This window comes from Lithobates pipiens, unplaced genomic scaffold (assembly GCF_037356315.1).
Source record: "Lithobates pipiens isolate NorthernLeopardFrog02 unplaced genomic scaffold, aLitPip1_a1.2 Scaffold_23, whole genome shotgun sequence".
Lineage (NCBI taxonomy): Eukaryota > Metazoa > Chordata > Amphibia > Anura > Ranidae > Lithobates > Lithobates pipiens.
Window position 1 is genome coordinate 171,714,808 of NW_027507785.1, and position 18,177 is coordinate 171,732,984.

The 18,177-nt window shown below is 42.3% G+C and overlaps 1 protein-coding gene across 4 annotated transcripts in view; it reads left to right on the forward strand.

The window, feature by feature from the left end:
- The window catches only part of SELL (selectin L), a 312,696-nt gene that overhangs the window by 281,798 nt on the left and 12,721 nt on the right, over nt 1–18,177 (forward strand). For all 4 annotated transcript variants that reach the window (XM_077452613.1, XM_077452614.1, XM_077452611.1 and 1 more), the window contains one exon: nt 2,071–2,086. In XM_077452613.1, the coding sequence (XP_077308739.1) occupies nt 2,071–2,086 (16 nt within the window). The remainder of the gene's footprint in view (nt 1–2,070; nt 2,087–18,177) is intronic.

Consider the following 18,177-nt stretch of genomic DNA (forward strand, 5'->3'; position numbering starts at 1 on the left):
CATGAAAATGCATATGAAGAATGTCTAAACACTTAATACAGAGAATAAAGGGGGGAAGGGGAAGGGCAGATAAGGAAGAAGATACTGTTTCAAAAGGAAAGGAAATCATTTTAGAAAAGGAAGAAGGGGAGAGGGTCATGGGTGCTTCCTAATGCAGCAATGGTCACACTGTAAAAACAGTAATATTAAGTAGCCAGAGTTCAATACTCTCAGGAATTCCAAAATATCATCCATGTAGCCCAAGTAGATATATATATATATATATATATATATATATATATATATATATATATATATATATATATATATATATATATATATATATATCAAGTTTGTCATATTCTGCAGCAACTAGGTGTTCAAGGCACATACAAGAACCAAATTCTTTAACCTGTTCAGCCAGGGAAGGGATCTTTGGTGTTCATCAATGTCTAGGAACAATCTGCTCTTGCCAAGAAAATGATGTAACATGTATTTTTCAAGTACTTCTATTTATATATTTTTTGATTCATTATGGATTATGGTCTTACTAATTACTTGGTTAATGTCAACTTGCAAGCCTAATATGACCTGTTCTAGTAAAATTAGTTTCTTGGACAAATTTGACATCTATAGATGATCTTTTAGATTCTTGTAGTTGTATGTTTATTCAGTTTTTTTGTACAATTTAGGCTTTATACATTCAGTATATTACCATATGATATTGAAAAATTGGTACTCTGATTTAAAGTGGTTGCAAAGTCAGAAGGTTTTTTTTATCCTAATGCATTCTATGCATTAAGATAAAAAGCCTTTTGTGTGCAGCAGCCACCCTCAGTCCCCCCTAATACGTACCCGAGGTCCCTCTAGTTCCAGCAATGTGGTAGGAATGTTTCAGCTGCCCAGGACTCCCCTCCTCATTGGCTGAGACAGCACTGCAGCGCCATTGGCTCCCACTGTTGTCAATCAAAGTCAGTGAGCTAATGAGAATTAAAAAGGGGTGGGGCTGGGCCACAGCTCCGTGTCTGAATAGACACAGGGAGCTGTGACATGGCTCGGTTGCCCCATAGCAAGCTGCTTGCTGTGGAGGCACCCAACAGAAGGGAGGGGCCAAGAACTCCAGCCAGGAACTAGAGAAGAGGAAGATCTGGGCTACTCTGTGCAAATCCACTGCACAGAGAATATACAGTAAATATACCATGTTTGTTATTTTTTATTTTTAAAAAATTGACTTTACAATCACTTTAAAAATGTGTCGAGTTTTGATGGACTTTAGGCTACAGAATTATTATGTATTGCTAGGTTATGCCCCAACAGATTTAGGTATGCAAAGGAGATGACCACATCTAGTCATTTAAAATGGATGTTAACCCGATTTATTCGATTTGAGCTGGGCACATGTACATATATCTGTAGTGTTTTTCCTTATCTCCCTTCAAAGCACTAAGTCCCATGGCTGTCTCTTGTTCCATTCTTCTGTTATCAGCCTGATAAGTTCTCTGACACATGTGATAAAAGCAGCTAAAGTTTTGTGTTGGGTTGGGGAGGATGCTATAAATAGATCAGTAGAGCCCTGAACTATTCAATGAACAAAGCTGAAAGTTTCTACCTATGAGGAGTGGGGGGGGGGGGGGGGTGCTTTTCCTCCAATCAGCTGTCTTGGCTGTATACCCAGATTTCACTGCAGTGTTGAACAGGAAGAGAACATCTCTTAACATGATCTGAACTTTGAACTTTCTAAACAGTATATAAAGCTGAAGAGAGCAGATATAAATGTAAAACTTATGTAGGGAGATTTGTTTCAGGCTGTTCACTTCACTGGGTATATGTGAGGGTTTACATGCACTTTAAAGCATATGACATCCATGCTCAACTATCACGTCTTACAAGGATCAAAACAAAAGGCGGTGCAAAACATCTAGCAATCTCAAAAGTGACTTTTTAACCTTACATTTCCCATTTTTAATAATGTTGATTCTATGATGTGATGCACAAGTTTTAGATACATCTGGTGTTATAATATTAAATAATAAAAATGTTATATTTATTAAAGTATTACATTTTTACATTTCTGTTTTCTCTCTTTGCCAGAAAAAAAGAAAATGAGGTAAGTTCCTTTAAGTACTTTAAATCTGATGTTTGAGGACTTTGATGATATTTTTATGAAATGAGGAAATTTCAAAAAAATTAACTGAAAGGTTTGTGGTAAAATTACTGGTGTAAGTAATCAGTGGGCACTATTAACCTCCCTGGCAGTATGATTATTTCGGATTTTAGGTGCTAAAAGCGGTACAATTATTTTGCATGAAAATTTGGCGTTTTATATTGTAGGCCTGTAATTCTTAGGAATAACTCTCTTAAATCTGTTCAAACCAGAGTCTAGCAGACATTCCGGGTATGATAACTTTTGAAAAATGAAATCATAAATTATGATATAATAAATAACTATAAATAATTATACCAAATAATAATATAACAATAATAAAAATTATTCAATAATATAATCAAATAAAAAACACTGAAATTGTCACTGTCATTACTTTTTGATATTTGATGATGGATCTCCCCACAAATCGCTATTCCTCAATTCTGCAAGTGATTCCAATTTATTATTGCGGTTTTCTAGTTGGTCTAAAATTATTTTTGATGTAAAGTGACAGTTTTGGTTGCTATGGACAATCTCCAGTTTCCAGGCATAAAGAACAGTTTTTAAAATATAAAACTGCATGCAGGACACTGGGCAGACCACTAGGGACAAAGGGGATGTGAAATAATTACATACAGCAATGTAATCTGTAAGATTACATTATACTGTATGTATACTGTGTGTTTTACTTTCAGCGATGAGGTCCCGAGTCTGGCTCGGGGTTACCGCTTTTGGTACAAAACTTCCACCCAGAGTCAGACTCAGGAACACCGCCAGGGGGGTTAAAGTCTAACATCCTTGAGGCAACTAAATGATATGTGAAGCAAGTAAGAATAAACGGAAGAAAAAAATAACATACAGTAGTTCACTAAAGAGGTAAGTAGGCTAGTAAAGGGGAAAAAAAATAGCACATAGAAGATTCAAGTCCTAAATATAGATATATCCTAAAGTCCTAAATATGAAAAAAGTCCATCTCATTCAACTTAAACTTGTGAAAAATCATCCATGTTTCCTCCGATATTCATTCTTGTTACAAATAGAACCATTTAGTGCAGTCTATCAGCTCACCTTCTTTTGTGGACCTCAAAATAATTTAAGGTCATAAACACATGTGCAATCTTATCCCACGTGATATCCAGCCCACTTCCTTCTCCTCTTCCGCCCTCACAGGATGTGATTACATGCAACCCTTTGGTTCAGAAAGGGGGTTAAAGAGACATGCCCTGTGTAGCGCCACCCCCGCAAGGGCCACTGTAATATACGGGTCTTCTGTCCCACACCAGTGATGACTCACCCTCCCCAGGATCTCAGTAACACCAAAACACTGTTTAAACTTTTAGCTGGGCTTTATTAGAACTAGCAAAAAGCCCTGAAAAGAGAGAAACTGATTAACAGAATACAAATATTAAGTGCAATAATATACTACAACTTCTCAGTAAAGGAAAACAGGATTTGTGTTCATTCACTTTAACCGCCAGTGGGAGGCCTTGCCTAAAATGCACTGAACAAGTAGTGAGCAAACTGTACAATACAATACAAAGAATAATGTTCAACAATTTCCCAAAAGTGATATTACTGACTATAAGATCCTACCTAGGTCTTGTAGGTTCTAGCTAACCACTGGCCAGTGGGAATTCTATTCACACAAACACACACAGAGTCTGCCAGGGTTGGGGCCCTTTAAATCCTGTGTTTGAGTACTCAGACTTTTGTGAAGTAATATTTGTAATCCACAGAATGGAAAGGGGTATCTTCACAAAGTGTCACAAAGATTAACAGATGTGGAGATCCACCTTCAGATAAAGCTGCATTAACAGTAAATAGGACCTAGCATCTAGATTCACATACACAAGGATGGCAGATCTCTCACCATTAGATGCACTTGATATATCTTCCTTCCAGCAATTGGTAGATTGATTGCTGTCTCAGTTGACTGGATGGTGATGGGAGCAACACAGGCCACAGAAACCTCCAAACAGGATAATGATGATGATTGCTGCAGCACTGAAATTGGCCTCTAGATTTCTCTGCACTGTTAGCACATCTTCAGTAATCAGGCAGAATAACACACTGCAAACTCCCCTCTCAAGTGTGCACCTTCCTTTAGGAGAGTCACAGGCTCTGGAAGTGCTCAAGAGTTAAACACATGGGATACTTTCTTCTGTCTGCCTGCCACCATGCCAGTCTTTCTCTCCTCCTGTGTCCTCCTCTCGCTCCCCCAATCACAGCTCTCCTGGGTAGCTATCTAATCCTGTCTTTCATTGTTTTTGTTGTTAGGGGTGGGCTTCTTTCTTAGCTACAGCAGGACCCAATCTGCCTTCAATCCTGCAGCTATCAGTTTAGCCAGAAAATGCAATGCACTGTTTCAGAGAGCAATATTCTGCATATATTACAGAGGCAATACTAAGCCTGTGCTACATCTGCTTGGAGCTGTGTGTGCTTTTTGGCCTTAAGTAGAAGCCTGTTAAAAATGATTTGAGCTGAAATTATGATGGACCACATACTTTAAAATTTCCATATGCCGGACTGTAAATTACAGGAATATGCTTTCCCTTTTTTCTTTGGTTCCCTTTTATACATTTTACCAAAAACTATTCCTTTTGTTACCCCTACCGCTTTGGTATTTTCCTTGCCACCTGCCCTTATTTCTGTTTAAATGTTATTAAGTTAAATATTTGGATATTTGGATATTTTAGTACAATTTGATTGCATTCTGCAGCTGTGAAAGACAGATGCTCTCCTCAGGTACGTTTGGTAGGCCAAATGCACTAGAAGCAGTTCCTTGTATTATTAGAAGGAACCCTTAGTATATTAGATTCCTTTTGCTAGATGATGCCAGTTCCTAAAGAAGTTATATTCATGAACTACATGGAGCTCTAAGGGGGTGCTGTTATTTGGTGACCATTGGCTGCAGACATAGCCCCCCGCCCACAGATCCCGACAACAAACAGCCAGGGTTGTTGTGAAGAGGCCCTTGTCCTCATCAACATGGGGACAAGGTGCTTTGGGTGGGGGGGCGCAGAGCCCCCCTGCCCCAAAGCACCCACCCCCCCATGTTGAGGGCATGTGGTCTGGTATGGTTCAGGAGGAGGGGGACGCTCCCTCGTCCCCACCCTTTCCTGACCTGCCGGGCTGCATGCACAGATAAGGGTCTGGTATGGATTTAGGGGGGACCCCCACACCATTTTTTTTAATTTTGGCGTGGGGATCCCCTCCAAATCCATACTAGACCCAAGGGCCTGGTATGGACCCGGGGGGGACCCCACACCTTTTTTTTTTTTTTTTTTTTTAGCCGGCATTTATTTTTATTTTTTACATTCAGCCGGAAGTCAGCTAACAGCTGATGACTCATCAGTTGCTAAGGACGCGGCGGCCGGCATTCCGGCCCTCTTCTTAGCAACCAGCTAGATACAGTGTAAAAAAAATGCAAAGCACAAATCGCGGAAAATCGCGGAAAATCGCGGAAAATCGCGGTAAAACGCATGTCCAAAAATACGGCAAGCACCGCAAAAAGCACTACAGAAACGCTCAAAAGCAACATGCATAGATGTGAATTGAGCCTAAGAGAGGGAGCTAGGAGGTATTCCTGGACTGCACATTTGCAGTCTATGCAGGCAATGCCCACCAGGTAGGCAAAAAAAAGAAATGTCCACAAATGATGAATGCTGGCCTCCCACAGTACACAGAACATGGAAATGCAAAAGGTTTTAGAAAATATAAACTGCTAAATCAGCAGTAGTATAGCAGTATTCTGATTTTCTGTTAGTGTCTGGTTAAAGCTTATAGGAGGATCAGGATGCAGGACCCCTTGCCCTCTGTCTGGACAGTGCTGATTGGCCCTGTGCTGATGACATGCACTCTCCCAAGAAAAAAAAAAACTCTCTAGCAAACTGAGCACGTGCAACTTGTCCCCTATCCTCTAATATCAGGAGATATATTGGGGACAGTGGAAGAAGGGGAGGATCAGTGGAGATAGGATCAAACAGCCTTTTTTACATAATGCAGATGATTAACCCCTTGGGTACCACAGTGAATATAACAATCATGCTTTACTGCATAAACATACTGATTTTACTATTGTGGGTTTAGTAACACTTTATGGCTACTTTGGAATTCAATGACTGTCTGAAAGAGCACTAACAGTGGGCTGCTTAGGAAGAAAGGGAGCAGGGGGCACCAATGAGACAGCCTGTATAACTTATGTGTTTTTTTCAGAGAAGACAGCAGAGAGGCTATTCAGAATAATATTTTGTGCAAGTCAGAGGCTGGGCTAGACCTTGCAGAAAAGAATAATAAGACTGGAGTTCAGCTTTAACTTAAAGTGGAGTTCCGTCTTAAAAAAAATTCAAGTCAGCAGCTACAAATACTGCAGCTGCTGACTTTTAAACCTGTCCAGGGCTACCACGATGTCCTCACCCGAAGCGTACCTGTCCCTCAGCTCCGGGTGGAGATGCCGGCATGGCTAGTACGGGAATCAGGAAGTGAAGCCTTGCAGCTTCAGAGCCTGGTTCCCTACTGCGTATACGAGAGTGGTGCTGTGCATTCTGAGTGGTCCCTGCTGTCTTCTGGAACCTTTGTGTCTCCCAGAAGACAGTGGGGCGGTGGAGGAGGGGCCGGACATGGTGTAGATTACTGTGCATGCTGCACGATCTTTCCCCCGGAGTAGGAGCAAATACCTGTATTAGACAGGTATCTGCTCCCCCTCCCCCCTGAAAGGTGCCAAATGTAACACTGGAGGGGGGGGAGAACCTGGACAGTGGAAGTTCCATTTTTGGGTGGAACTCCGCTTTAAGAACACCAGCTAATTTATACCAAGTTCAACTAAATACACAAGTATCACATGCAATTTAACACGTGTTTTCATATGTCTGGCAGTATGATTTTAATGGTCTTCATTAAATTGACTTTAAAGTGGTGCTAAAAGCAGAAGTGTTTTTACCTTAACCACCTCAATACAGGGCACTTACACGCTCTTCCTGACCAGACCAATTTTCAGCTTTCAGCGCTCTCACAGTTTGAATGACAATTACTCAGTCATCCACCACTGTACCCATATGAAACTTGCGTCCTTTTTTCCACACAAATAGAGCTTTCTTTTAGTGGTATTTAATCACTAGTGGTTTTTTTATTTTTTGTGCTATAAATAAAATAAAACTTAAATTTTGTGAAAAAAATGCCTTTTTCTTTGTTTCTGTAATAAATTTTTGCTAATTAGCCATTTTTCTTCATAAATTTTGGCCAAAATTTATACTGCTACCTATCTTTGGTAAAAATAACCCACATTAGTGTATATTATTTGGTCTTTGTGAAAGTTATAGAGTCTACAAACTATGGCGCCAATCGCTGAAAATTGATCACATCTGATCAGGCCTTCAGTACATCAGGTGTATCTCATTTCTTGAGACACTAACAAGTCAGGAAAGTACAAATACCCCCCAAATGACCCCTTTTTACAAAGTAGACATTCCAAGGTATTAAGTAAGTAGCATGGGGAGTTTTTTTAAGTTGTCATTTTTTCCCACAATTCTTTGCAAAATGAAGATTTTTTTTATTATTATTTTTTTTTACAAAATTGTCATATTATCAGGTTATTTCTCACACACAGCATATGCATACAACAAATTACACCCCAAAATACATTCTGCTACTCTTCCCGAGTACGGCGATACCACATGTGTGAGACTTTTACACAGCCTGGCCACATACAGAGCACTAACATTGATGTAGTACCTTCAGACGTTCTACGAGCAAAAATGACGCATCTCATTTCTCAACCACCTATTACACTTTTGAAGGCCCTGGAGTACCAAGACAATGGAATGTCCCATAAAATGACCCCATTTTGGAAAGCAAACACCCCAACGTATAATTTGTGAGGTATAATGAGTCTTTTGAACGGTTAATTTTTTTCCAGAAGATTTTGGAATATGTGGAAAAAAATTAAAACGCATTTTTTTTAAACAAAATTGTCAATTTATAAGATATTTCTAACACATAGCATGTATATAGCAAAAATTACACCCCAAAACACATTCTGCTACTCTTCCCGAGTATGACGATACCACATGTGTAGGACTTTTATACAGCCTGGCCACATAGAGAGGCCGAACATTGAAGTAGTACGTTCAGGCGTTCTAGGAGTATAAATGACACATCTCATTTCATTCCTACCTATCACACTTTTGAAGGTTCTGGACCACCAGGACAGTGAAATTACCCACAAAATGACCCCATTTTGGAAAGCAAACACCCCAACGTATATTCTATGAGACATGGGCTGCAAATAGGTACTCGGGTACTCTGATGGGCTGGAGATAGATACTCTGGTACTCTGATGGTCTGGTGACAGGTACTCGGTTACTCTGATGGCCTGGGGACAGGTACGCGGGTACTCTGATGGCCTGGTGACAGGTACTCGGGTACTCTGATGGCCTGGTGACAGGTACTCAGGTACTCGGGTGCTCTGATGGCCTGGTGACAGGTACTCTGATGGCTTGGTGACTGGTATTTGGGTACTCTGAAGGGCGGTGACAGGTACTCATATGGACTGTGACAGGTACTCGGGTACTAAGATGAACTGTGACAGGTACTCAGGTACTCAGATGAACTGTGACAGGTACTCGGGTACTCAGTTGAACTGTGACAGGTACTCGGGTACTCAGATGGGCTGTGACAGGTACTCGGGTACTCAGATGGGCTGTGATAGGTACTCGGTTACTCAGATGGGCTGTGACAGGTACTCGGGTACTCAGATGGGCTGTGACAGCTACTCGGTTACTGAGATGGGCTGTGATAGGTACTCGGGTACTCAGATGAACCGTGACAGGTACTCGGATACTTTGATGGGCTGTGACAGGTACTCGGGTACTTTGATGGGCTGTGACAGGTACTCGGGTATTCTGATGGACCGTGACAGATACTCGGGTACCATGATGGACTGTGACAGGTACTCAGGTACCCTGATGGACCATGACAGGTACTCGGGTACTCTGATGGACAGTGACAGGTACTCGGGTACTCTGATGGACAGTGACAGGTACTCGGGTACGCTGATGGACCGTGACAGGTACTCGGGTACTCTGATGTGCCATGACAGGTACTCGGGTACTCTGATGTGCCGTGACAGGTACTTGGGTACTCTGATGGACCATGACAGGTACTTGGGTACTCTGATGGACCGTGACAGGTACTCGGGTACTCTGATGGACCGTGACAGGTACTCGGGTACTCTGATGTGCCATGACAGGTACTCGGGTACTCTGATGTGCCGTGACAGGTACTCGGGTACTCTGATGGACTGGGACAGGTACTCGGGGTACTCAGATGGACTGGGACAGGTACTCGGGTACTCTGATGGGCTGTGACAGGTACTCGGGTACTCTGATGGGCTGTGACAGGTACTCGGGTACTCTGATGGGCTGTGACAGGTACTCGGGTACTCTGATGGGCTGTGACAGGTACTCGGGTACTCTGATGGGCTGTGACAGGTACTCGGGTACTCTGATGGGCTGTGACAGGTACTCGGGTACTCTGATGGACTGGGACAGGTACTCGGGTACTCTGATGGGCTGTGACAGGTACTCGGGTACTCTGATGGGCTGTGACAGGTACTTGGGTACTCTGATGGGCTGTGACAGGTACTCAAATACTCTGATGGACTGTGACAGGTACTCTGAGGGGTGGTGACAGGTCCTCTTTATTGGGGGGGGCAATCAGTGTGCTTGATGTGTACTGTAGGCGGTAACGAGATGCTACCGCAATCTCCTCCTCTCACACGATCGGTGTGTGAGGAGGAGAACCCGGTAACATCTCGTTACCGCGGTTTGTTTACGTTTTAGTGATCGGCTGTGAAAGGATCACAGCCGATCACGTGGGTAAACAGCCGGCCAATGGCTGTTTACCAGCGTCGGTGATGAGCAGTGTTCCCGGGGAACACGCCGCCACCGACATGCACACGCAGCCCGCTCACAATTGCGCGCATGCGCCGTGCACAGTCGAGGTGTGACCATCTGTGATCGACCGTGACTTCATCACGGCCGATCACGTGGTAAACAGCCATAACCAATGGCTATTCACCCCCTTCGGTGGCGAGCGGTGTCTCCGTGACACACCACCACAGAAGAAACAGGGATGCGCACGCACGATCGCGCGCATTCCCTGTTTAAACGATAGGTGTGCCGTCTGGCCGTCATTTGACGGCCAGCGGTCAGCAACTAGTTAATGCACTCTATGCACTAAGGTAAAGAATCTCTTGGGTGCAGCCCACTCCGGCCCCTCCTCATAATTAACTGAGCCCCATCTCGATCCAGTGATATGCATCAGAGCAGCAGTTCTCCCAGGTATCTCTTTCCTCATTGGATCACATAGCAGCAGGTGCCATTGGCTGTCAATTACAGCCAGTAAGATAATGAGGAGAGAGCCGTGGTGGGGCCGAGCTGTGCTCTGGTCCATTCACAGGAGCGCACCTCGGGAGCGACCCTGTTCGAGTGCCCCCATAGCAAAAGGCATGCTATTGGGGGCACCTGGCAGGGGGGAGGAGCCAGGACTGCTGGCGGAGGACCCAAAAAGAAAAGGATTGGGGTTGCTCTATGCAAAACCATTGCATACAGCAGGTAAATATAACATGTTTTTTTTTTTTTTTTTATTACAACTTTTAGAATCACTTTAATGAGAAAATGCAGGCTAGTGTGCTCAAAACTACAGCATACTTTAAAACATCATTGCATAAAAACACAGCAAACTTAAAAGATTCATATCTGCACAAAACACAGCAAATGAGTCATACATGCATGTATATGATAGGGATTTTGTCAATGTTCTTTAATTTTCTCACGTCAACTCCTACTATACGTCCCTAAAAGGGATCAAAGTCTTTGCAAAGTAACTAATTCATTTCACTTCTAGGTTAGTTTCATTTGTAAAACTGACCCCCGAAGGAACAGCTGGTTTTATTGGGTTTACCGTTACCTTCTTGACCTTGTCCATGTCTAGGGGTTTCCTGAGGTAGATGGCCCAAAGAATTGCAGAAACTGACACTTTATCAACTTTTGGGATATTTATTTGAAAACAAGTAGACAAAACAGTCTCTCAATAAAGGGTAGAGGGTTAGGTAGGAAGTTCAGGTACTCTTGGAACTGCAAAAAATAGGAAGTCTCTCACTATAGAAATCCAGAGAATTACCGCTCACAACTGGATTCTCACAGTTACCGGATAGACCTCCTCTCATTTAGGCCTAGCAGCCGATACAGCGTATAAGTAAAGCAAAGTCTCTGCCACACACTTGAATGTAGAACGCTCAAACAAAGTCTCTGCCACAGAATGTAGAACACATGAACAAAGTCTCTGCCACAGACTTGGATGTAGAACCCTTGTGAATAAAGTCTCTGCCACAGACTTCGATGTAATTGGAGGATGTAGAAAAATTTAGAGAGCTATCATACGGTACCGGTCCGGCGATACCGTATGAGTGTAGATTCACTTGGTGTCTTTCAACTGAGCCTCCAGGCTCCTTCTGAGAAGCCAGACTTATGTGTGGCCTTCTCCCGAAGAGTCCTCCCCTGGTTGCTTCTCCAGTTGCTGGACCTCTCCACAGATGAGATGGCACCGGACCACCTTTGAATCCTCCTCCCAGTTACTTTGCCTCAGGCTAGCCAGCCCCGAGACTTGAAATTGGATGGATCCGCACCCGAGGCCATGAGGGCCATGGGGGCTGGTCAGGAGGACCAGGAACAAGCAGACAGAAAGATATTCTGAACCGGAACCCAGAAGTACATGATGTCAGTACCTTAAGTACCCTCTCCCAGAATGCACAGCAAGATGACACTCCCACTGGGCTGGTTCCAAGAAAGAATGCCACTCAATACGCCTAGCTAAACTGCGTTCTCACACTTACCAGTGGTGACAGCGACACCTGTGGCCAAGCAGAACCCAGTGCAATCCAGCCAGACTGGTACTGAAACCATAATTTGGTATAATTAACCCTAAAACCCAACTATGGCTTAACCACTTTCAGACCGGACCAATTTGCTGGTCAAAGACCAGACCACTTTTTGCGATTCGGCACTGCGTCGCTTTAACTGACAATTGCGCAGTCGTGCGACGTGGCTCCCAAACAAAATTTACGTCCTTTTTTTCCCACAAATAGAGCTTTCTTTTGGTGGTATTTGATCACCCCTGCGGTTTTTATTTTTTGCGCTATAAACAAAAATAGAGCGACAATTTTGAAAAAAAACGCATTATTTTTTACTTTTTGTTATAATAAATATCCCCCAAAAATATATAAAAAAACATTTTTGTCCCTCAGTTTAGGCCGATACGTATTCTTCTACATATTTTTGGTAAAAAAAATCGCAATAAGCGATTATTGATTGGTTTGCGCAAAAGTTATAGCGTTTACAAAATAGGGATAGTTTTATAGCATTTTTATTAATAATTTTTTATTATTTTTTTTTTACTAGTAATGGCGGCGATCAGCGATTTTTATTGTGACTGCGACATTGTGGGGGACCCATCGGACATTTTTGACACATTTTTGGGACCATTGTCATTTATACAGTAATCACTGCTATATAAATGCAGTGATTCCTGTGTAAATGACACTGGCACTGAAGGGGTTAACCAGTGGGTGGCAGTGTAGGGGTTAAGTGTTCCTAGGGGTGTGTTACTAACTGTGGGGGGGTTGGGCTTTCATTTAGTGAACACTGATCTCTGCTCCAATCACATGGAGCAGAGATCAGCGTCACTAGTTGCTAGGCAGAATGGAGAATTGCTGTTTACTCGGCATTTCCTCCATTCGGCCGCTCCGTGAGACGATCGCGGGGATGCCCGCGGCGATCGAGTCCGCGGGTCCCGCGATCGGACTCACGGGGGTCCTGACCAGCGCGGGAGCGTGTCGGCGGCGGCGCGCTCCCGATGGCAGGGCGGCATTGAATATTGGACGTACCTGTACGCCAATATGCCTGCCCGTGCCATTCTGTCGGCGTACATCGTCATGCGCTGGTCGGGAAGTGGTTAAGGAAAATTAAAAAATGGAAAAACACATAGCAGGTGCTCTTCAGGACCTGGTGCTACACATTTTTATAGAAGATACTTGAGAGTTTAATAAAAGATCATAAAGAATAATTCTTGCTACAAAGCCTGACTTTGTCAACAAATCTGCTTACTTTTTATAAGTAAACAAAGACTAAGGCTGGGTTCACACCAGCGGTGGCTGGTGCTCAAATTTTTTTGGGGGGGTGCAAATAAACTGAAAAATTCTGAAAAAAAAATCAATCACAGCCACTGTGCTACCAATTTCCACCACTGTACCATCAAATGCAGCCACTGTCATCAAAATGCAGCCACTGTGTCATCAAAATGCAACCACTGTGTCATCAAAATTCAGCCACTGTGTCATCAAAACGCAGCCACGGTGTCATCAAAACGCAGCCACGGTGTCATTAAAATGCAGCCACTGTGTCCACTGATCCCAACACCATGATTTTTTCCTTAATAGCAGCCAGCATCTCTTTGAACAAGGGGGGAAGGGGGGCAAGTTATCAAAGGATACTCACAGTGATTTGGGGGGCTGGAAGAGGATGCTCTATGTACTAGGGCCACTTTGGGAGCAGGGAAGATTTGTGTTAGAAGGGGGGTCTAATTTTATATTCAAACCCCCTTCTAGCACAAATCCTCCCTGCTCCCAAAGTGGGCCCTAGCACATACAGCATCCTCTTCCAGCCCCCCAAATCACTGTGAGTATCTTTCTTTGATAACTTGCCCCCCTTCCCGTTCAGTGTCATATTGCATTCAGACATAACCTCAGATCAGCACGTCCTGTTGATGCTGTGTCCATTCTCCTTCCCCTCTGTCTGTGTATAGGAAGGCACTCGGAGATGGCTTCAGTCAATTTTTTAGTGTGAGACAGGAGGGGCCGGTTCTCAATGGAGCCCGTTCACACAGGTCCGAAGCGGCTGCGGTCCGCATTCAAAAAGGGACCCCAGGCATGAACATGAGGTTGCATATGTGTGAAACCGGCCTCAGACGAAGGACAGGCTGTGAATGGGGTATACTTGGTTTTTGCAAAAGCATTTGACACAGTTCCCCACACACAGCTAATATGTAACTTAAAGTCTGCAGACTTAAAAAAATCATTTTTTAAATAGAAAACTGTCTAAAAGACTACATTCAGAGAGAGGTGGTTAATGATTCATGCACTGAATGGTTTAATGTTATTAGTGGTGTACCCCAAGATTCAGTGTTGGGACCCTTACTTTTTAACATATTGATAAACCATTTAATGTTTGAATTAAAAATGCAATTTCAGTGTCTGCAAATGACACCAAGCTACTCAGTGGAATAATGTCCTTTCAAGATGTCTCTAACTTGCAAGCCAACCTCAGTTGCACTGTTTATTTGGGCAACTGTGTGGCAAATGAGGATTAATGTTAATAAATGTGTTCTTAGTCACCTTCCACACATATTTCTGATCTCATACACAAGTACTGTACGCCCCAAGCTGCCTTCTCTCCTCTTCCACTGACCACTTTATGTCTTCTTTTATTTAATCTAAATATATAAAGTGGTTTAATTAAGTTTTCCTTGCCGACTAGCTGAATTGAATGCTGGGGATCTTTTGTAATAAATATATTGTTTCACCCATCTATACATTTCCCTTGCTAGTTATAAATTGGTTAGAGCAGTTGCCATTTTTTGCTTTATACCCCTTTTCACTCAAAACCTTACCCCGTTCTTTTTCATGTTATATCATGGTTTCCTTTACCTATTATGCCACATACACACGACTTTCCAGCAGACTAGGTCCGACGGTTTTCCCAATGGACTTTTGGTGGAGTTTCCGAATGAACGGACTTGCTCACACACGAATGGACTAAGTCCATTCGAAAGTCTGTTAGTTTTGAACGTGATGACGTAAGACGGGACTAAAAAATGAATTTCAATAGCCAGTAGCTAATAGCTTCCCTTGCGTCGTATTTGGCCTGTCAGACCAGCATACAGATAAACGGTTTTCCCGATAGGAATTAAGTCCATTGGACAGATTTGAAACCTGTTCTATTTCTAGGTCTGTCTGATTTTGTTTTAATGAAAAACGATCAGATTAGCCCACGCGCGGTCAGACCGATTCCGCTGGACCTAGTCTGCTGGAAAGTCCGGTCGTGTGTACGTGGCATTACAGTTAAAGTGACTGTAAAGTCTTGTTTTTTTTTCTATAAAAATAACAAACATGTTAAACTTAGCTGCTCTGTTGTAGTGGATTTGCACAGAGCAGCCCAGATCCTACTGTTCTCAGGTCCCTCTTTGGCTCTCATGGCCCCTCCCTCCTGACGCGTGCAGCTTGCTATGGGTGCACCAGAGCCGAGTCATAGCTCCTTGTGTCCATTCAGACATGGGGTTGCAGCCCAGCCCCTCTCTCTCCTGATTGGCTGACTGAATTTGAATGACAGCAGCAGGCGCCAATGGTGCCACTGCTGTGTCTCAGCCAGTCAAGAGGGAGAGCCTCAGACAGCCGAGACACTCATGGACATCCCTGGACAGAGAGGGGGCGCAGGTAAATATTAGGGGGCTGAGTGGGGCTGCTGCACACAGAAGGTTTTTTCTTTTCAAATGTTTTTATTGAGATTTTTAGCAGAGTTAGTTACAACAAGGGTTACAAAACAAAAAAAATTATATATAGTAATAAAAGTAACATAACACAGTATAATGTAGTGACAGGGTTTTCTCAGCACAATATAGCATAGAAACAAATAGTCCACAATAAAGAATAAAGTAGTATTCCCAAGTATCTAATATTCATAGTCATAAAGGGACTCGAACAAGAGTAAGTCTCTTAGAACTTGTATAATAAAGTCCGTAATATAATTATTGTAAGATTTATAAATAGCGATATGGATAATGGCCACTTCTGGACCCCAAGACACCCCTCACAGGGATCTATCTGTGTCTTGGAGTACCTAGGCCAACATCCTAAAGGAAATTCAAACACAGTAGTTAAACAGACATGTGATATATTTGTCACTTTGTTATGAAATTATTTTTAAAGCCATCCAAAAAATATTAAAACGCACAGGAGTTCTTTCTTCTATATGATTAAAGAATCAGCATTATCTAAATTGTGGAAGTATAATTTTTGTACCATGTACTCCAAGGTTCCCATAGTTGTTGTTCCTTAATATATAGGGATTTGTCATTAGGAAATAACAATTCGTAGGAGTGGTGAAGTTGGGTTAATTCTATAACTTCTGTCATAGTAGGAAGAGAGTCAGTTTTTCCATTTTCTAGTTATGGATAGTCTCGCAGCTAAAAGTATATGTGTTACTACTTTACGATATTGTTTGGGAATCGTATGTAAATTCATATTCAGAATGGCTAGTTCTGGTGAAAGTTGAAGGACAATACCTGTTACGGAAGTGAGTAAATGGGAGATTGCCTGCCAGTAGTTATGTAAGCTTGGGCAGTCCCACATAATATGAAATAGGGTCCCCAATTGGGTACAATTTCTCCAGCAATTAGGTGACGAGTTCCCCTTGAATTTTGCTAGGATATGTGGAGTCAGGTATTGTCTTTGAACAATTTTTTGTGCCAATTCCCATAGTGTAACACATGCACTGGCCCTATATATGCTTCGTAGGGAAGCCATCCATTGTTTAATTGAAAAGTCTTGCCCCAAATCTTGTTCCCATTTAAGGAAGGAAGGTAGTTTGCTGGGTATGTTTTTTTCCCTAGAATTGGGTATATTGTAGCTACTCCTTTCTGTGAGGTGGCATGGTTATTGAGGAAAGACCATATTTTAACGGGGATTGAAGCTCTGAGTTGTGGATTGTGTAGCAGACACTTTTCTATTTGAATATATTTAGATCGCTCAGAATTCGGAAGCTGTAATTCATTACTTAACTGAGAAAAAGACTTTAATGAGCCCTGTTGGAAGAAGGAACCAAGTTTGATATCCCGACCCAAATTCCAGTCGTGTATTTGTACGCCAGGAATTAATGTTGGTATAATTGTTAGAGGAGGGTTTAACACAGTGATTGGAGTTTTATCCCATTTGTATGTGATGATTCTCTGCCAAGAGTGTAGCGTCGCTTTCATCGTTGGTGGGTATTGAGCTGTAATTGTGGACTTAATTTTCCTACTAAGTAACCAGAATTGCATATTAGGCTGTCGTGTGATGTCTTTCTCAATTTGTCCCCATAAAGTTTTAGGAGTAGGCAAGAACCATTCTTGCAATTGGGTCAAAAGAGTTGCGTCATAATAATCCTGTAGATCAGGCACGGTCGCACCACCTATATTTCTATGTTTAATTAGTATATGGTATGCGCAACGGGATTTTTTGCCATTCCATAGATATTTTCCCAAACTGCTTTGTAAGGATTTAAAGTAGTATTTAGGGATACATATTGGAAGGGACCTGAGTTGATATAATAATTTTGGTAAGGTCATCATTTTGAAAGCTGCCAGGCGACCAGCCCATGTAAATTCGAATTTACTAAGTGTTGTCAGATCTGTTTCAAAATGTTTCTTAAATGGTAAAAAGTTTGTTTTAAATAACTGTTTTGTTTTGTTAGTGAGAGTGATTCCTAAGAAATCCCCTTGTCTTTCCAGTGGTAGGGGTATTTATTAGACAATAACTACCTGGTTGTGTTATCTAATCCTAGGTCAAAATATGGGACTTGGTTTCATTGATTTTATAATATGATGCTGCTCCAAATGTCGTTAGTATATTTTGGAGATTCGGGAGAGATGAAATAGGATCAGACACTATAAGCACTATGTCATCTGCGAACAGACTTATTTTATTATCTATTTGCCCAATTTTTATACCAGATAGTTTTGTGTCAGATCGTATACGTTCTGCTAGAGTTTCGATGGCTAAATTAAATATTAAAGGAGATAAGGGGCAACCTTGTTGTGTTCCATTTGAGATGCCAAACGGCCTAGACATCATATCATTTGTGTATACTCTCGCTGAGGGGCCCTTATACAGTGCAAAAATTGCCGATAAAATATTTCCATGAAAGCCGAATTTTAAAAGCACTGACTGTAAATAGCCCCAATGG